At 53.1% G+C, this 20,567-nt stretch overlaps 5 protein-coding genes across 5 annotated transcripts; 1 reads left to right on the top strand and 4 right to left on the bottom strand.

Annotated features, from left to right (window-relative positions):
• Positions 1–507: 507 nt before the first annotated feature.
• Positions 508–4,048, top strand: EsH8_IX_000277 (cytochrome P450; the record flags this gene model as incomplete). Its single annotated transcript, XM_083266613.1, has 6 exons — positions 508–625; positions 681–802; positions 855–890; positions 942–1,625; positions 1,697–3,303; positions 3,358–4,048. 6 exons carry the CDS (start codon positions 508–510, stop codon positions 4,046–4,048), a joined length of 3,258 nt encoding a protein of 1,085 aa, XP_083130178.1.
• A 721-nt stretch (positions 4,049–4,769) lies between these two features.
• EsH8_IX_000278 (uncharacterized protein) lies at positions 4,770–6,149 on the bottom strand (the record flags this gene model as incomplete). The annotated part of the gene is made up of 1 exon (XM_083266614.1): positions 4,770–6,149. The coding sequence occupies one exon, from the start codon at positions 6,147–6,149 to the stop codon at positions 4,770–4,772; it is 1,380 nt and encodes a 459-aa protein (XP_083130179.1).
• A 3,427-nt stretch (positions 6,150–9,576) lies between these two features.
• EsH8_IX_000279 (amino acid permease/ SLC12A domain-containing protein) lies at positions 9,577–11,456 on the bottom strand (the record flags this gene model as incomplete). The annotated part of the gene is made up of 4 exons (XM_083266615.1): positions 9,577–9,693; positions 9,748–10,088; positions 10,155–11,031; positions 11,115–11,456. 4 exons carry the CDS (start codon positions 11,454–11,456, stop codon positions 9,577–9,579), a joined length of 1,677 nt encoding a protein of 558 aa, XP_083130180.1.
• Positions 11,457–14,287: 2,831 nt separating this feature from the next.
• EsH8_IX_000280 (uncharacterized protein) lies at positions 14,288–14,924 on the bottom strand (the record flags this gene model as incomplete). The annotated part of the gene is made up of 2 exons (XM_083266616.1): positions 14,288–14,498; positions 14,566–14,924. 2 exons carry the CDS (start codon positions 14,922–14,924, stop codon positions 14,288–14,290), a joined length of 570 nt encoding a protein of 189 aa, XP_083130181.1.
• Positions 14,925–16,068: 1,144 nt separating this feature from the next.
• On the bottom strand, positions 16,069–20,567 carry EsH8_IX_000281 (uncharacterized protein; the record flags this gene model as incomplete). Its single annotated transcript, XM_083266617.1, has 4 exons — positions 16,069–17,407; positions 18,722–19,079; positions 19,138–19,917; positions 19,967–20,567. The coding sequence occupies 4 exons, from the start codon at positions 20,565–20,567 to the stop codon at positions 16,069–16,071; spliced, it is 3,078 nt and encodes a 1,025-aa protein (XP_083130182.1).

Genomic DNA, 20,567 nt, shown 5'->3' on the forward strand with positions numbered 1-20,567 from the left:
TTCACGAATCATTCAAAAGAGTACGAAGGGCAACTCGTTTGGAGGTAATTCGACCTCGCGTCTGAATTACCATTGCTTTGGCGACTAATTACATCACCAACACAAATACCGGCCCGCTTTATTCCCCCGTTGTCAACAACTTTTGGGGCATACCAAAACAGGGGCACCGTTCCTCTTCCCTTCCCTGCTGTTCCCGTTCTGTTAGCGTTCCCACCACTTCGGCATGCCTGGTCGACGACAGGGACCACGTCGCCAAGTATTAAAGAAAGTCCGTCGGCCTATAGAAGAGAACCGAGATCTTCTCGAGGCAAGAAGCAATTCACCGAGCTGATGTGCTTGCGTCTTGTTCACACCCGCCTTTCTCCCCGCCTCGACGATTTCTACCACTGCCACTTATAGGACAGACATTTACCTCGATGTTATGAACTCTGAGGATAATCGATTCCAAGCACCAAGCACTGGCCCACACCCATATCTTTGAACTCGACCAACGCCAAACCTGAGACCATGACGGCCGAGGAGGTGCCTATCCCCGAACCAAGGGGTCTTCCCTTCCTTGGGCATATTGCCGAATTCAACCCAGACAACCCCTTAAACGACATCATACGTCTAGCAGATACTTTTGGTGTGTGATTGATGCCCCTCCAATATTCACAATGGGTTGCTCATCCTTTCTGTAGGCGAAATATTCCGGCTACGGTTGCCAGGCGGAAAGACTACCGTCGTTATATCCACCAACGCCATCGTCAACGAAATCTGTGACGAGACCCGCTTCCAAAAGACTCTAAACAATGTCCTCAATGTAAGCTACTGTCAACGACACTCACCACTGGGATTAGCTGATCAATGTACAGGAAGTAAGGTCAATTGCCAACGATGGGCTCTTTACTGTGAGTAGACGAGATCTGCCACACTCGGAGCAACTGACTAATATCTCACAGGCCAAGCTGGACGAGCCCAATTGGGGCATTGCGCACAGGATTCTGATCCCAGCCTTCGGTCCCGTCACCATCCGTGGCATGTTCGATGAGATGCACGATGTAGCCGCCCAGATGGCCATGAAGTGGGCGCGCCACGGTTCCTCGACCCCAATCATGGTGACGGAGGATTTCACCCGCCTCGCCCTCGACACCATCGCCCTCTGTGCCATGGACTTCCGCTTCAACTCGTATTATCGCGAGGAACTTCACCCTTTCGTCAAGGCCATGGGCGATGCTCTCATAGAATGCGGCAACAGGGACCGGAGGCCGGCATTTGCCAACTATTTCTTCCGCGGTACTGAACAAAAGTTCTTTGCTGATATTGAGCTGCTGCGGAAGACGGCCGGCGAAGTGCTACAGGCCCGCAAGGAGAACCCTTCCGATAGAAAAGACCTGCTGTCTGCCATGCTCAATGGCGTGGACACGAAGACGGGTCAGAAGATGACCGATGCCAGCATCATCGACAATCTGATCACCTTCCTCATTGCTGGCCACGAGACGACTTCGGGCATGCTGTCATTTGCTTTTCATGAGCTTCTGAAAAAGCCAACTGCCTATCGCAAGGCCCAGCAAGAGGTCGACGAAGTCATCGGGGAGGGCGCCATTACGATAGACCATCTGGCCAAGCTGCCCTATTTGAATGCCGTAAGTTTGAACCCATGAGGGACCGTGGGGGAAACAAAGATGGAGCATTGCTAATGCCTTGTTTTTACCAGGTTCTCCGCGAGACTCTGCGACTCTGTGCCACAATTCCAATGTTCGGCGTTGAAGCCAAGGAAGACACACTCTTGGCCGGCAAATACCCCGTCAAGAAGGGTGAGCCTATTGGCTGTCTCCTTTCCAGAGCGCACCTCGATCCTGTTGTTTACGGCGATGACGCGACCGAGTTCAAGCCTGAGCGCATGCTGGACGAGAATTTTGAACGCCTGCAGAGGGAGTTCCCCAACTCATGGAAACCATTTGGCAATGGCATGCGGGCCTGCATCGGCCGGCCGTTCGCATGGCAGGAGTCATTGCTCGCCATGGCCATGTTGCTGCAGAACTTCAACTTCACCATGGACGACCCCAACTACCAACTCAAGATTGCGGAATCGCTCACAATCAAACCCAAGGGCTTCTACATGCGCGCGAATCTGCGTCGCGGCATGAGCCCGACGGAGCTGGAGCACAGACTAGCGGGCAGGGAGCCGCAGAAGACGACACTGGCTTCTCGGCCGTCACAATCGGCGCCGACTAATGGCCATAAAGCAAACGGCCACAAGGTCCCACAGGCCGCTGGGAAGCCCATCAGTATCTACTATGGATCCAACAGCGGCACTTGCGAGGCCCTTGCCCAGAGGCTCGCCACTGACGCAGCAGCACACGGATTCAACGCCTCGGTTGTGGATCCGCTTGACACGGCACGCGAAAACCTCCCAAAGGATCAGCCCGTGATCATCATCACCGCGTCGTACGAAGGCCAACCGCCAGACAACGCAGCCCATTTCGTGGCCTGGCTTGAGAGCCTGAAGGCTCAAGAGCTGGACAAGGTTCCGTACGCTGTCTTTGGCTGTGGCCACCATGATTGGGTCCAGACCTTCCATCGCATCCCCAAGCTAGTGGACACAGTCATGGAAGAGCACGGAGGCACGCGACTTGTGCCCATGGGGCTGACCAATGCGGCGGAGAGAGACATGTTCAGCGACTTTGAGGTCTGGGAGGACGAGATTCTCTGGCCGGTGCTGGTCGAGAAGTATGACGTCCTCGAGGCGCGGGACGGCGGCGGCCTGCAGTCCGGCCTCACGGTGCAGATTTCCAACCCGCGGACCTCGGCGCTGCGGCAGGACGTCCAGGAGGCTGTGGTTTCCGAAGAGAAGATCCTAACGGCAACCGACGCGGCACAAAAGCGGCACATCGACATCCAGCTGCCGTCAAACATGGCGTACCGCGCCGGAGACTACCTCGCGGTGCTGCCCCTGAACCCAAGGGACAACGTCAACAGGGTCTTCCGCAGGTTCCAGCTGGCGTGGGATGCCTGCCTGACGATATCTGGCGACAAGCGCACACCCCTGCCCGTCAACCAGACCATCTCTGCGTTTGACATCCTCAGCGCCTACGTGGAGCTTGCGCAACCGGCAACCAACCGGAATATTCTATCCCTGATGGAAGCTACCCAGGATGAGGACACCATCAAGGAACTGGAGCAGCTTTCCGGCGACGACTACCACGAGAAGATCACACAGAAGCGGGTTACGGTGCTGGACCTCCTGGAGAAGTTCCCGTCGGTCGCACTGCCCATTGGCGCATTCCTAGCCATGCTTCCTCCTATGCGTGTGCGGCAGTAGTAAGTCATCTAGCCCAATGTTAAAAGATGGATAAACTGACCTTACTTCCCCAGCTCCATTTCGTCTTCGCCGCTGCGCAGCCCCTCGCAAGCAACACTCACATACTCCATCCTGGACGAGCCCTCGTTGTCAGGCCAAGGCCGTCACGTGGGAGTGGCCACCAGCTACCTCGCGGCCCTCAAGAAGGGCGACAAGCTCCACGTGGCGGTCAGGCCCTCGCACGCCGCCTTCCACCTGCCCAGCGACCCGGAGAAGACCCCGCTCATCCTCGTTGCGGCCGGCTCGGGCATCGCCCCCTTCCGGGGGTTCATACAAGAGCGCGCCGCCATGCTCGCAGCCGGGCGCACCCTAGCCCCCGCGCTTCTGTTCTTCGGTTGCCGCAAGCCCGGCGCCGACGACCTGTACCGCGAGGAGTTCGACCTCTGGGAGAAGATGGGCGCGGTGGCGGTCCGTCGGGCGTACTCGCGGGCCGCGGACGAGAGCGAGGGGTGCAAGTACGTCCAGCACCGGCTGTACCACGACAAGGGGGACGTCTCGGACCTGTGGGCCAAGGGGGCCAAGCTCTTCGTGTGCGGGACGCGGAACGTGGGCAAGGCGGTGGAGGAGGCGTGCGTCAAGGTCATCCTGGAGTCGGCCAAGGAGGGTGGCGGGCAGCCCGAGCTGAAGGACCTGGATTACGACGGCGCGAAGAAGTGGTTCGAGGGCATTCGCAACGAGAGGTATGCCACGGACGTGTTTGATTAGGCGGCTTGGGAGGAGGTGCCTGGTCAAGATTGATTGCCACGATGCCCCTCCCTAGGCAGAACTATACATGGCATAAGACCTGCAACAGCAAAAAACAAAACAAAATAATTAGTCTTTCGCGCATATTGACGTGTGTAACTTAATATATGTCTAGCATCTTTTCGTGATTTTAAATAAGCCCAAACTGGTTGCACTTGTGTCTGCTGATCAGGCTCAAGCACTTTGAGATATAAAGATAGCGAAATGATTTAGGTGAGACAGCTGCTCAGCAACAAAATCTTGCTGGGATTCCACACGTTGTAGTTGTAGGAAAGGCCAGAGACTGGCACATATGAATGGCCCAGCCACAGCGACCACCAGGGCGCATTGCTATGCACTCTCCTTCTATCTCATGCCCCTGTCTGTCACTTCATACCACCTCCAAGTTCTCCTGAAGTCCTGCTCCTCGAGTCCTCCTCAACTTCAAGTACCAGAGCAACCACAGAGAATGCTTCAATCAACCCCCGAGCTCGGGCGCTGTGTTGACTCCATTAGTCTTGCACTATCTACGCCTACGTTTGAATTCTTACCGGTTTAGTATCAGGTGCGATGACAGGTTTAGACGACATCACCCAAAGTGGTGCCGTCGTCAATAACCAACTACGGACGATCGTCCTCGGCGGACCCAGCACCGGTTAGGTTGAACAAGAGAGAATCTGAACGATCCAAGCCCGGAAACATCTCAGTCAAACAAGAACCGGCGAAGATTGTCTTCGCCAAAGTCCCATGTCCCAGTCAACGGGTTCTTCTCCATGGCCTTGGCGAAGAGACGGCCTTGCTCGTCGATATACGCCGACCGATGCTGGAGCCGCCACCACTGTTCCTCGAGTGTGCCCTCTTGAGCATTCGAGACCTCGAGCATGCGGTTCCGGATCGTCAGGGCATAGAAGATCCGACTATCCCAAAGGCCGTCCCTTCTGGGATTCTCGTGCAGCAGGCGGATAGCCTCGTTTCGCACATCAGCCTCTCGGCAGCGTGTGCCGGCGAGGAACAGGGGCCACATCGGGCCCATGTCCATGGTGAAGATCTCGGCGGACTCGAAGGACATCTTTTGGTGCTCCAGAAGACCGCTGCAGAGCTGGATAATCTCCCGGTATTTCGGCGTCAGCTGCGCGATGCTGTCGTAGCTACAGCTCAGGGGCGAGTGCACGCAGCCGTACAACGCCAAATAGTGCGCCCGAAGGTGTGCTGCTTGCACGTACGCCTTTTCGTCATCGGCCCTGGACTTCTGTGCGGCTATCCAATGGGGCTCGAACCCGTCGTGCCACCGCTCGAGGGCGTCCTTGAAGTCTTGCCACTGTTCGGAGGTCGCGGGTTTGACGCCCGCCCTGGCCATCTCGATCTCGTCCATGTGCCTCTGGATGCGATCGTGGCACTCTGAAAGAAAATCGTCCCCCAAACCCAGGTGCGTGACTCGGAAAACGATGTTGGACGAGTGCGTCACAAAGTGCTGCGTGACATCCCACCAACGGCGGGCCTCGTGGAGGGTCGCAAAGGTCGGCGGCATCTTGTGGATCGCGCACCGTCGCCCGGATCCTCCTCGGCAACACCACGATCGATCCGGATAAGAACTATTCCTGTCGTTTTCAAGCGTATTTTCAAGCGTGCTTGAGTCGTATTGATCTCGCCGCCGAAGAACGCCGCAAGACCAAGACTGTTGGATGAGTCGCTGGAACACATGGAGCGCCTCGGTCTCGACAGACTCGGCGCCGAGAACGCTCTGGCTGTGGCAGTTGTCTTCCTCGGATTTGCGCAAGAGCTCATCCATCATCTTCTGGCCGTTGTTGATGTGTGAAAAGGCCGCTTTTCGATCGCCATGTAGCACTTCGAAGCAGACGAACAGCAGACAGCATATGATTGCGGCCCGGAGACTGCTGGTATCCGGCTTCGCCCCTCGTATCTCCTGAATGGCTCGTCCGTAGTACGATAGGGCGAGGCTATAGTGCGGGCCGTTGGCACCCATCTGCGCCGGGCTCATGGGCTTCAGGCTCTGGCGAAGGGCCTTGGCGATGCCGCCGATGGCCATGGCGGCGTATCTGACGGAAGCATGCTGATGGCTCATCTGAGGGATGGTCTCGTTCCACAGCTGCTCGTCGAAGAAACCCCCGCCAAGTCGGTATCGGCAGGCCAGCCAATGGTCAAAGTATTGCCGTTCCGCGTCATTTTTGAATAGATTTGCAGCGGGTTCGAGCAACAGACCGGTGTCGTTGAGCCGGCAACGTTGGCCCGGCCCATTTGCTGCTGTACGCTTCGTCTTCGTTCGGACCGGAGCTACAGGCGTCGTGTTGCTTTCATCGATGTCTGGTGCTGGTGTGGAGGCCGATGAGCTGCTTGAAGCATCATATCCCTCGCAGAAACCCCGCCACTTGATGCAACGCTGGCACGAGGGTTTCACTTCATCGCACTTGACATGTCGGCGCCTGGGATGGCGTGAGAAGCTATTTATGTTTTTTGCTCAGGGAACATTTAACTCACTTGCCTGTAATAGTGTTAGTTGAAAATGGACACGAACGACCCAAGATGGAGCCGGTGGCTTACAAGTCAGGCATCCCGTGCGAACCTTGGGAACACTTGCTCGAGTGGCTCGAGGCCGCTTCTGCAGGGCAAATGTGAGGATTTGCGGGCCAGCTTTCCCTTTCCTGCTCCAGTCAGCCATTGCGACCAACCAGGTTGGGTGCCGCCATGCACGTTTGAGGGGGGAGGGGTGTGATCTTACTTGGGGGCCGTGGTGTGTACCGCCGATTCGGGCCATGCTACGCTGGGTGTGCTGGGCATGAAGAAGTTGATCTGGCTTCCACCAAAATCGCACACGGCGGAGGGCATTTTTGTTCGCTGATTTCAAGAGAAATGAGGAGGAGGTTTAAACTAATTAAGAAAAGTCCAAAACTCTCTTTAAAAGAGCGAAAAGGCCAGTCTTTAAGAGCAACTGCCATACAGTTAACAGCGACTTCGAGGTCGGTTGGGGGCCAATTCTGGCCCCCTAGACCCGATCGGCTTGGGGGCATAAAGCTCTGGTACAATGGTACTTTCTCATGACCCCATTTATTAGCATTAGCCAACCGGTGCAGATTCCAAATCGAGTGAAATGGCCGTTGTGTCTCACAAGCAGAGCTTCTAGGTTGACCACCCTTCGCTTCCCACACCAGGAACCAAGGGAACCGTAGCCGAACGACTAACACACGGGAGAGACCCGGGGCCCCAATGAACCCTACCAGCCTTACCCGCCCTCCACAACGTCTTTCGGGTTTGGGGGCCGAAAACACCTGTATACAAGTCTGCCTAGGGCGTCTCTGAGCTGTTTTGATCTGATGGTCATAACCCAGCGCCACCGTGCTCGCCTGTCAGCATGCGTACCCGAACGATCTCACTCGCTTGGGCAGCAGAAGTCCTTCAAGGTTGAACATTCCCAGCCATGATGGCAACAGCGATGTCATTGAAGCTGTCGAGACCGCCGACGGTATCACCCAGCCCTAAACCCAGCCCCCATTTCCCGCAACCTGCAGGAGGCACAGCACTTTTCTGCAGGAGCACCGCCATTTCAGAGTGATTCCAAGCTTCCCCACCGCATTCCAGGCTGCAACTTTCGCGGGAGGGCTCCCTCCTTGCTTCTGCCGTCAGCCACATAATGAGCCATAGTCTGACATGGTCCTACCACACCCTAGCTGCATGACCACTCGGGAACGCTGACGGTTTGCTATACCGCGCGGTTGAACGTTTTGAGAAATACCTAAATTCCTAATGAATCTTCACTTCTTGTTTAGGTTGATCGTCGGGATGTTTTCGTCATTGAGTCTGGATAAATGTCTGCTTTCAGTATCCATAATACCTCATTCATATCTTGCTCCGCCCAGGCCTTTTACAATCGGTTCATTTCAATATCTCGTTGGCAGAAACCCTATTGTCGAGTGAATCCGCAGCCTAGGGAAGAACTGGGGGATAAAACGTCCTTAACTAGCTGCGTAACATACCCTTGGGATCCTAAGGCCGTCGTTGGCGGTTGACAAATGCCACTGGACCGATAATTTGCTCATGACCTGCTTATCGATGTCTCTCGCCCGTCCCATCTTCCCGTGGTACAACATATCTATTTTCGCAGTTCCTAGTGCAGCAGCAATCATCTTACTCTCAAGTACAGCTCGCCGTACGATATTGACAGCATTACAGCATGACCCGTTGCATCATTTAAGCAGAAAGTCTCACCCAGAAACGGCCAATCTGCAAGAAACCGTCATAGTGAAAGGGGAGAGCTCCACGCCTTCTCCACACAAAACTTAAGCCTCGTTCAAAAGGGGCTGGCAACGCCGCCATGTCTATCGTAGACCAAACGCCAGGGGAACCCCAGACCAGCTGCAGGGCCTCATGCAGGAAAGCGAATAAGGATTCTCCCAAAAGTTCTACACCTTGCGGAAGGGCCGAGAGAGCCTTACGGGGACCAATGACTCTGCATTGAGGCATTCAGCCTCCTGTCCAATGGAATGATGACGCCAAGCGCCGAACCGAGTATTGCCGCTATGTTGTAGTCCGCACACTGCTACTGGCCTGCTGCTTGCCAACGCAGCGAGTGTTGGCATCTGGTCGATCCCGGCCATAAGTCACCTGTTTCTGATTTCTGACGTTATGGTCACATGTTGCATGCATCGGCGCACCGCCTGGTTAATTTACACACACCTTTCTAGTCTGCGGCATTGTAGCGAGATAGTAGCGAGATATTTACCTTACGATGAGTTCGGGGTTTGGCCCCCAACTCGACATCGTCGTCAATTGAAAAGTGTTGTTTCTTCTGCCTACCGACGTAAAAGTCTTGGCTGTGCAGTCTATTGCAGCGGCGACTCCGATACTTCTTGACAGGGGGGGAATCGCGGGAAGCCAAATGATAGGCTGATGTCGCGCAGTGCTTACGGCAGGCGGGAGGGGTTTCCCCAACGCATCGTATGTTGGCCGTGCATGTCGAGGCTGGGAGGAACGTACATGCATCATTGGTAGTGTAGGCAAAACAACCTAAGCGAAATATTCCTAGCCATGGCGAGTCTGGTGTCACTAGCACGGGTAAGAGGTAACAACCTGGTGTATCCAATTTCCCTGCTTATGTAACTGTTTTCTCTTCGACGTCAGCGGAATGCCATCCCCGCCTGATCTACCAGCTGCAATACTGTATTGCTTCGCCAGTAGGCTGTGTTTTTTTGGATGACGCCGTTCTACACTGCCAGGGAGGTAATGACTCTTTATGTCATTCAGGCGAGGAGACCGAATGCGATCCCTTTGCAAGGGGCGAGGGGCGCATCAAACGATGACATGGCACAGCAGACATGAAAAATAACGTCGAGAATACACAGTGTTTTGAGGTGTGCTTAGCCAGAACTGAAATCGTTCTGGTACTTCATTACTAATACTGTTCTACACAAGTTGGACCACGAACCCCTTTCTGGTAGACCCTCGAGGCCCCAGGAGCAAATATCATGACTCCCAACTCCCTTTCAGGTCCTTAGAGATCATGAGAACCAGTCACTGACGCGCTCGCGGAATGTCGTTGGCTTTGGCTTCTCGGGAACATACTCCGACTCGTGAAGACGGCCGGACCAGAGATCAATCTCGTGCGCACGAACGAACTGCTTCATGTTAGTCAAAGCGAAACTACTGCTTAAATAATGGGGGAGACAAACCTTGGTCTTGTGAACGAGCTTCCAGCCGATAATAGGAATAATGAAGATCGGGATACCGATGTAAGAGGAGACGAAGTCTGAAGTCGACCAGTTACCCTTCAGGAACACCGAAAATCCGGCGACAAGGGTGATGATGGTGGAGCCGATGAAACCAAACCAAGCCGCGTACGGCTGGAAGGGGGCCTTCCAAGGCAGGGTGTCGCGGCTGACGCCCTGGACCTTCATGGCGCGGTGGAAGCGGATGTAGCAGAAGCACAAAGTCGCCCATGCAATCAGACCGGCCACCGTGCTCAGGCTAAGAAGCCATTGGAAGGCATCTGCAGCACCGCCCGTGCCAAGACCTATTCACCGTCAGCTACTTGAAGCCCCAAACACCGAGTGGCTGTTACTAGGGGGGGCAAACTTACTCAGATAAGCCAGGGGACCGAACAGCCAGGATGTGATAACGGCGACGTAGGGGACACCGTGCTTGGTGGTGCGGCCAAAGAACTGAGGCAACTGCCTGTCTGTGGTCATTGCCACGATCATACGTGAGCCGACCCAGCAGTACGAGTTACCAGCCGACCAGGCAGACACGAGAATGCAGGCGTTTACGATGGAAGGCAGGATGTTGATGCCAGCCTGTCGGATGGCGATAACCCAGGGCGAGCTGTTGGCATTTCCGGATCCGGAGACAAGGCCGGGGTCGCGAGGGTCGACGATCAGACTGATCAGAAGGGCGCCGAGGATGTAGAACAGACCGATACGCCACGTCACGCGGCGGGCGGCGTTCGGGATGGCCTTGTGGGGGTTGACCGACTCGGCAGCGCTGATGACGACAGTCTCGACACCGATGAAGGAGAAGGACGCGTTAACGAAGGCTGCGAGGAAGCCCAGGAAGTGACCGGCGGACCCCTTAATGCCGTTGTACTCGACAAACGCGCCGGGGTTGTTCCAATAACGGAATCCAATGGCCTCGTGGTTAGGGGCGCCACCGGCGGTGATGACAATGGAGGTGAACACGAGCCCGATGAAGCAGAGCACCTTGATGCTACCACCCACGACCTCCGTTTCGCCGTACCATCGCACGCTCAGGAGGTTGCAGGCAAGGATCAGAACGAGGGACACGGTGATGACAACGGCGGGCGTTATGTCGGTCCAGTAAGATACGAGGATGGCTGCTGCTGAAGCTTCGGAACCGATGGCTATGGTATAACAATATCCGTAAGAGATGGCCAAGGAGAAACCGACAGCGGGGTCAATGAAGCGAGTAGCCCAGTGAGGGAAAGAACCAGCGGTGGGGATCTACAAGACGGTCAGAGTGTGCGCTCCCGGGCACGCCAAACCCAGACCATTGGGCGGCGGAGAAGCACAGGACTATCACATACCAAAGTCGCCAACTCTCCGATACTCTGCATCACACACCAGAGGACGGCTCCAACAACGATATAGGCCAGCAGCAGGCCAGCAGGGCCGGCCTTTGCGTAGGCTGAACCCGTACCGATGAAGAGACCTGTTCCGATACCACTGCAGAAACCGATCATGGTGACCTGGTAGTCGCGTAGACGGCGCTGCGTACGGCCGTGGCCACCGACGTTGAGCTGGGGCTCCAGGATGGCGGCCTTGTCGTCATGGTGGTCGTCGGCGCCGGACTTCTCGACATCCCGGACAACGTCATCTTCGGCGCGCCCGACAGAGTCGGCACGCCTGTCGGAATCGTACGCGGTCATGGCTGAAGGATTACGGACTACGTTTGATCCCCTTCGATTATGGCCTGACTAGATGAGACGTACAAACGAGACGAACAAGAGTTGTCAACGACGGCGGGACGGGGGCCTAGAAGGCCAGGACAGAATTGATGAAATAGTCAATCGCAGCTGCAAGGATTTTTCAGTTATTCATGGCGAAATCGGAGGGCAGAGAATGGCATCATCGGTCTAGTCGCGGGGGCTGGCGGGGGGCGTTCCTGGACCGGTGGGTCGTGGGGGCAAGGACGAGACGGTCGTGAAGTTGAGTGCTCTCACCGAGCTTGGCCATCTTTCCACTCGGTCTGCTTCGGTCTGCGCAGGGAGTCTTGGAGACGCCCTCGCGAGGTGGTTCTCAACGCTTCCCCGGCGTCTATACCACTACTCCTCGATTCACAATGGAAGCCAACAGGCAAACCACTGTCGTGACACTTCTCCGGTTTCGCAGCTAGAGCTGGAGAAAATGGACCGATCTCAATTCAACTACGTAAAATCTCTTCCCAAATGGCCGAGGAGGCGGGTCTGGGGTCGGCAGGCGGCGGCTTTTGGCGGTGGTAGCGTCGCCCTTGAGGCACCCTTCTCCACCAATTGAGGGCGTCCTACTGGCTAGCACACCGACGCAATCTGGGAACAGGGAGGCGATGCATGAGTCGTTCATCTGAAGAGCTTCTAGAAAAAAAAAATTGCATGAACTAGGTGAATTCCGCAAAAGGGTCCAGCCCCACGTACTCTCCAGAAGTCTGGCCAAGACGGGAACCAAGACGGGGGGAAAGGGACGGGGCACTTGAGTCACTCAAAAAAAAAAGTGCCGCCGAGGCTCGTAGCAGCTAGTTTTCTTTGGACTGGCGCTGATCCCCCCCCGGTGTATGTGGAGGTTCGAATGGATTCTCCCGTGACGTCGAATTGGGCTGCCGATAAACCGGTCCAGCGGGGGGCTGCACATCATGAACTCCGAATGACTCGGATAGAAATCAGGATTACCTGCACAAACACGTTCTCGCCTATACTGAGGAGGTTACATACGATTGTCGACTGGAATATGACATTCCACCCGCGAATTGCGCGATCCGGAAGACCCGAGCATTCGATGCAGCCACGACTCGCCTTTATGCCAAAGTTACCTCACGCTTGGTGACTAATGGGGTGAATCATGAGCAAGTTTTCCATCTCCATCATTTCTTTCGTCATCCCAACCGCCAACTGAAAACCTTTACACCTTTGAAAGGGAGCGGCCACTCCCAGGTGAGGCTTCATCCTCGCTTGCCAGCTTAACCTAAATGCACTTTTGCGAGCCAGCGCGCCTGAATGAAGTGAAGTGAATGGCCGCTTGGGCCCGAGTGTGAAGCCTGCCTCGTCGAGACTATTTACCCCGTCAGCTGGGTCCTTTATAGCTTGTATTGGCCAAGTCACCTGCAGCAACAAGCCCACTGCAGTAGATCGGGCCATGCATCCGAATTTTGGTGGAGATGTGTCTCCATCGTGAGTGATCCTACCGGGGTCATGGTAGCCACCGAACGAGTGCCCCGGCACACGGCGACGTCCAGACTCCACGGCTCGACCAGTACGATGCTAAAAAAAATTAGCAGTTTCTTGAACACGGCATATGCAATTTTGACCCCCTTCGCTAAGCCGACCTACAAGAACCGACCCCATGAGAACCACCCAACCACGTAGGCCAGCGTGACGCACGTGGTGTCTGAGCCGCCGATGGCCGTGTCTCCGCTTTGTGCACTCCTTTTGCTTTCCCTCTCGTGGGCATCGTAATCTCTTCGGTGGCTAGTTTAGTTTGTTCTGCAGACAGCTAGCATGCTCATGAACACAATAGTGCGGTTGCTGTTCTGGCGTCCCTTGACTAAGACGTCGTCACCGTGGCTTTGAGGGCGGGTTGGGCGTCAACGACACAGTTAAGGGCCTGGTGCATGTGATGTGATAGCAGACAATCTGCAGCAAGGGCAGCTTTTAAGGCATTTTCTTTTGAATTAAGATGAGCTCTTCCATCTTCATTTGGTTATTTGTTCTCCAGGTCTGTTGTTGGCAAATACGGCTCAGTATGTCGAGAGTACAATGACACGTACCACTCACAACTCGGGGATGATGAAATGAAATTTACCAAGTCATAGCATAAGCTTTATCTCCACATTCATCGCCAGCATGAAAAGATTGCTTGGGTATATACGAAAACCGAATTCTTGTAGCCCCCTCAAATGTATTCTCGGCTGCTTTCCTGACCACATCTTTACCAATGACGTTATAATCCTGTTAGGAAACGGTCCGTAATAGAGCAACTAGAGCCTCTTACTCATTCCCGCTCGCCGGGCAACATGAGACAATAACCATGAAACGTTATACTGGAATCAATTCTGTCTCCTGTATTTCTTAGGGAACGTTGTGGTATCAAATAAAACGAAAATGTTTTCAGACAGAGAACACAGACGTCATTAACTGATAAATTTCTCTCATGCTGATCAAATTAGGGCACATGAAAAGCAGTTGGACTGTTGCCAAACAAGTATGTTAAGACTGGGGTTTAAAAATTGGTGGCTTGCGCGTTTATAACACAGGGCGTCGAAGTGCCTCGAACTTTTAGTGTGCATTGTCAGTTGGCATGTGTCTTCATTGAGAAGTACATATCAAGGAGCCATTCATCTTCTGCCTGAGATGCATGGTGTATGAAGATGAAACCTGCAGAGCATTATCGTTATCGTGTTGACTGGTTTGGTATATCATCAAGTGTTGTAAATAATGAAACAAGATTTACTGTCCTAGCCTGGACAAGCTGATCTAAACTCCGAATCATGTATTCCTGCTGCAACCTTCTAAATTTGAACGCTTCCACTGCCCTCCTCAAGGTCTCGAGCAACGACTACGTGTTCGGTTTCGCCATCGCCGTCACTGAGGGGGGTGTACTCAGACACGGTTGACGAGAAGTAGCCCGTCTTGGTGACACTGCGGCAGTGAGGGCAGTTGCAGCTACGGCTGATAAGGAGGTGGACTGCTTGCGGGAGAGCAATGTAGAGATGGACACCCCTGGCGAGATAAGTCAGCTTTGCTTTTCGTCCGTCGGAGGCAGAGGGTAGGAGAGCGAGTAACTTACAAGTCAAACATCATGAAAACTGTTCCATACGTTCCCAGCACGATAAGAGGCTCCCTCCATACTTCCGTCAGACAAATCCAGCTCGGAATCAGGAAAGTGAAGTGGAAGACAGCGAGAAGACAGTCGGCCCAGAAGATATTCGAGTCAGAGAGCGCCTTAATGGGGGAGCCGATGACCGCAACGGCGCCATGGTAAAGAATAAAGAGGCCGAGGAAGGCCGAGGCGGCCAGAGGGAGGAGTCCTAAGGCTGGAAACGCATATTCCGAGGCTATGCCGTGGGCGAGCAGTAGAATGAAGGCGGGTGGGAAGGCAATGATTTCCAGGCGTCGCAGAGTGGCGGTAGTGGTTGCTGAAGCCATTGTGAGGTTGAGTGATCTATTGTGTGGTTTAAACAGCTTTTCTGTCAGGTTTATGGAATCAGTGTTGCGGAATTGGCAACCAGTACGTCCTGGGTTCGTTGGTGTTTTATAGAAAGTTCCAATGCCATACAGCCAGAGCCTACGCCTGATGCCTCCTACGCCTGTTGCCTATCAAGAATGGTTGCGCCTCAATTATCTCATTGGCCAGTCTCGTAAGACAAGCAGATCATAACAGGGGCGAAGACCCAAGAGGCAAGATCAAGCCACAAGACTGGACGCACTTACCCCCTCTCCAAATTCTAAATTAGTATTGTGGATGAATGTTACAGGCACCCAGCGTGGAATTTACATGGTATCGAATCCTCCTGCGGTACGTATCTGAGACTCGCTTTTTGTGCAGCCAATGAGCTGACTGCATTATTATGGGGTGGCGTTTGTTTCTTGCAGCAGGATTGTGGCTGCGTTAGGCAGATTTATTGGACTCATTGTTCTATGCCGTTTTGTCCGCAAGAATTATGGATTGCATGATTCCTAAGCCCCGCGTTGGTTCGGCGGGGTTCGAACCAACGGACTTGCAGATCACTTGCTTCGTTCCACGACGAGCTCAAGCCAATGGGTTTAATTTGAAGCTACTCCGATTTCAATGGGGTTCTCTTTTTTGGTGCTTGGGCAACATTTGGCACTCGCACGAGGTGGTCTTACGACACGATGAAGCTATAGCCTTGTCATTCTTTGATACGAATTGATATTGAAAGTTGCTCCGCTAAATATTGCAAAGGTCTCAAACCTAAGAATCGGTCTTTGGGGCGTATGCATACTGCAGCGCTGCATACCTAAATTCTCGTCTCCCGCAATATTTCGCACGGGATGGGTCTGACATTAGATATCTAGACTCAGAAGTTCACGATTGGAAGAGTGTTTGGCTAGGACTTTTCGATCGATCAGATCAGAATTCTGGTGAAGTCGATGCCTCGGTGTCGTTTCCGGACTTCGCGTCCAGACTTCGTGTTCTAAAAATAAATCCCTAGCAATGTTTCTACTTGCAAATATAAAGAAGAACAGAAGAACAGAAGACGCTTTAGGAGAACTGAACAAATCTAAAGGCTTGAATTTCACAATAGTTAATTTAACGGCTAATGAAATGCTAGTATCTGTACTTAACTTGGTTGGCTGATTGAAATCCGAAATCGAAGGTATCGTCGAGAACGGCCTGTAACTCATTAGACTCAGCGTCGACGGCAGCCAAGTTGCGGCCCAGCCAAGCGCAATCCCAAAACGTAATCATAGCCCAGAATTTTATGAAAGAGTGAGCATACGCAAAGACGATCTGGCAAACCAGGAGAAGGATGTCGGAAGGGTGGCGGAGAAAATGCGGCCACAGCTTGATGGTCTTGGACCACAACATCCAGAACGCAAGCTGACCCATCTCTTTGGAGAAAAAGCCGTCGCTCCAAGTCGAATAGCAGAGAGAGATCACCAAAGCGGTATCCCACATCAAGGCGAAGTTGAAGAGGGCGGCTAGGTAGACCGCGAAATAGGTAAAAGGCATACGATATGTGGTCACGTCTTGCACATGTCTCAACATGCACGGGTTGCTGCGGAAAGTCGTCCGGGCCCAGCGGACAAGCTGTCCTCTGAACTTGGTCACCGACTCATTCCCCAGCGTGGTCTCAATTGTGCAATCTTCAGTCTGCTGAAACTTGATGTCCCAGCCATGCTTATATGCCTCGCGGGTAAGGAAATTGTCATCATCAGGGCCGAGACCTTGCTCGCCGCCGAACAGTCCAAAAAAGAAATGCTCGTTGCAGAACCTATGCATGAGGCCGTCTGACTTGAGGAGCCTGGATCGGTAGATGGCAGTGCGGCCCGAGACAACGAAGACGCCACCGTCGATGGCATTGGAAGCGCGGAGCTCCCAGTTGTGGCGAAGGAGATAAAAACATGCGATCAGGTTCAGGATGGAAGGCGTGGACCACTCGCCAGGCGTCGTGCGACGGACACGTTTGTGAGGCGCCACGACGCCCATGTTTACGTCCTCAAAGGGGGCGAGTGCAGAGGGAAGAAAGTTGCGGCTCGGCCAAAAAACATGGTCATCAGCTAGGACAGTGAACTCTGTGCGAACATGGGGCATGGCATGGGCAATCTGACGGCGCTTGGAAGGGTGCAGGATGGCGCTGACACCGATATCGGTACATGGGTAGTCGCGACGGTAATCTTGGGCGAGAAGCTCGCAGCGCGCGCGCATTTGGACGCCGACGGTCACGATGAGAATTGCGGCAGGCCGGTTCTCGAGTATGGAGAGGATGCACTCAGTGAATTTGGCATTGTTCGGGTCGATTGTAGGGAGAATTACGGTGACATCCCTTCCACTCCATGTTGGATTAAGGTGGATGGGTGAAGGTTTGTATGTCCAGCTCCCCCAGAAGTTGATAATGAGGCGGTAGTAGCGGATGATGAAGAGCCAGAAAAAGATTGTGGTCCAACTTTCCGGCGTGATTTGAGCAAGTGAAGCGAAAAATATATCAAAGAGCGAGGAAAGAAACGCAACCCACACGATTCTAAGAAACAGAACGCATGCAATGCAAGTAATAACAAGTCGAATGTTGGATGCGAGGAGTATAAATGGCTTGGCCATACTTCTGATGAAGCCTTGGAGGGCAACGGTTTCTATATCGCGGCCAGGGGCATCATGGACCTGAGGTTGAACTAAGTTTCTGTCTTCACGTTCCGAATTCATTTTTGCAGTCAGGCGGCTTACCTGCCTTCGTAAAGGTCGTGTCTTCTTAACGGTGGAATTGATTTGACGTGTAAGTATATGGCTTTCTGCTGGTATTGAAGTAAGTGGCGATTGCAGTGTTGTATAATCTGGATGTTGATGAAAAGACGTATGTTGAGGTCCATTCTATGTCGAGAACAGAAAATCTTGCGTTATTAATGTACAATTGCAGCCGTTGCACCTAGCTTGATAGAAAACAATGGCATTGATCACAGCAAAAGAAAAGATATCCTCTACGCTATGCGCCTTATGTTCGCTGTCTTTACAAAGAAACTGGGACTGTTATAAGAAAACAAACTGTTCTTTTGAGAACATGTCTCGGAAACATAACAATTATTGATTCATGGCGTAACCTCGAGTTACTCCGCTCTTATTTCTCTTTGTGGGTGGTTAGAGATTCGGCAAAGAAACCAAATAAAAAACAAAACACACACATCTTTAGAATGCGTAGAGAATAGTTAGCCAACTTTTGCCAGCGAAGAATCAGGATGTGTTTTGCGGTACACTCAATTCATTGTGTGATGCTGGGAATATTGAGCATCTTTTTGTGATTAAGGCGTCCACTTTGCTGATATTCATGGCTGAAGTTATTGCTGGAGTTATCGCCGACTATAATAGAGCTAGAGTGTAAAACCATTCTGTGGTAAATACATTTCCTGCATCTGGTAGTTCTTTCAAAACGCTGGGCTCGGTTGCATCTTTTTGCCGTAGGCTCACGTCAAAAAATAATTTGGTTCGAGGATGTGAAAAAAACTGAAATCTGCTCCCGACTTTGGTCATTGGCAGATTATTTATGCCATTGCTGAGTTGCAATCACGTCAAGTTGAACCTATGCTGAAGGCCTTTAAGACATTGTTATTGTGGTGCATTTGGATCAACTTCTTCTAAAACTGACTAAGGTATCTTAACTTGAAACCAATCTTAACTTGCATTCAAAAGCGCTTGTTAGCGTGACATCCATGAGTGTTCATGATGCACTCAATGCATCATAGGGCGAGCATCCTCAACCTGCTCACTAGACCCGAAGTACTTGTCGAGCTCATTTTCGAGCTCCCTGCCTTCGACGTGACGCATTTCCTTGGCGCGCTTGACAGGGTTTACTTTATCCGCATGGGCACTGGCGAAAATAACATCGAGTTCCTCGAGGCTTCGTCCTTTGGGTTCCGGGAAGAAGAAATATACACACGGGATGATGGCTGCGTTGAATACGGCGAACATAACGTAAGTCTTGTATCCCAAATTGGCGAAGGCTGGAGGCGTGATCATAACGATCAAGAAGTTGGACAGCCAGTTGGAGCAAGTGGAGAGCGCGTTGGCCTGGATACGGATCCGGAGGTTCGTGATTTCGGCTGGGTAGAGCCAAGTCATGCCGAGCCAGCCTATTTAATGTTAGTTATTATGGCATATTGTCAAATAGTAGAGCCTATGATAGCTTACCAATTGCGAAGAAGGAGTTGAATACGAAGAGGAAGACCGTGGCCGTGACTCCATAGCGAGTCTCAAGCTTGGGAGCACCGTTCGCTTCGACTGTACCAGTGGAAACGGTTCCAGCCAGTATCGCCATCGACGCCATCATGCCAAATGCACCAAAAAGCATCAGCTTGCGTCTACCGGTCCTCTCAATCAGCGGCAAAGCGACGAGTGAAGCTAAAAAGTACTCCGTGCCGTTGAGAGCAGCGAGCAGCCGCGACAGCTCGGGGCCAAAACCGAGAGAGTTTTCGAACAAGAAACCGGCGTAGTATGTGATCAGATTTATGCCACAAATCTGCTGGAAAAATTGGGCAGCAATTCCGAGGAGAGTTCGCCTGAGGTTCTGCGAAGGGCCGTTGGTGAGAAGCTCCCTATACTTGAAGCCTCCGCCTTGACTCTGAACTTCTAGAGCCTCCTGAATAGCCTTGATTTCGGCAGTGACTTCCTCATCATCGATGGGCTTTCCTAGTAGACGAGCCGTCACTTCACGCGCCTCCTCGATGCGGCCCTTCATAGCCAGCCAACGAGGCGAGTCGGGCAAGTAAAGAAGACCGATCATTACGACGATGGTGAAGAATGACTGGAACGATACGGGAAACCGCCAACGGACTGATCCTTCCAGGAAATAGAAACCATAATCCACCCAATAGGCAATCATGATACCGCCTGAGATAAGAGCACCGGAAAGTGTAATGAGAAACCCTCGTTGATGCGGGCGCGCACACTCGGACTGCCAGGTGGGAATAGCTACAACCGGTTAGCTGTGGAGAGCACAACGAGGATGGGGCTCTCTCACTTGAAGTTACCATGCCGTTTCCAACACCTCCAATAACGCGACCAGCGGAAAAAAGGCCGTACTCGTGAGCCGAAGCTTGCAAGATGGTTCCGAAAATCATGATGGCGCTGCCCCAGAAAGTAGATGACTTGCGACCCCAAGACTCTCCGTAGAAAAGAATCAGAACTGCACCCAAGAAACATCCGATCTGGTAGACGGCAACTGCAGCCGCCTGCGTATTGGGATCTCCAGTGCATTGGCTGTAATCACGCTGAGTGTTTTCCGGGTAGTCGAGCCAGCAGAGAGGATTTGACTCCTCCAGCGGCGTCATCAAGGTGATGCTCTTCTGAAAGTCGTCAAGAGTGAGGAGAGAGCTTAGGACGCCCTGGTCGTATCCGAACATGAGGAAACCACATGATGCAATGAAACCGATAGCCCAGTTGAGCACCTTGCCTTGGAGGCGTTGGCCGCGCCATCCCCACTCTGGCAGGTCACCTAGTCTGGAGAGAAAGCCCGTTTGTGATTTGGGCTTGTCGTTGACGATGCGACTGCTGTCGACGGACGAGGGGGTTCTGCTTCCGCCATCGCTGGGCTGATCCCTTTTCTCCTGCATGTCGGTCAT

Source organism: Colletotrichum jinshuiense, chromosome 9, assembly GCF_051148585.1.
Source record: "Colletotrichum jinshuiense chromosome 9, complete sequence".
Taxonomy (NCBI): domain Eukaryota; kingdom Fungi; phylum Ascomycota; class Sordariomycetes; order Glomerellales; family Glomerellaceae; genus Colletotrichum; species Colletotrichum jinshuiense.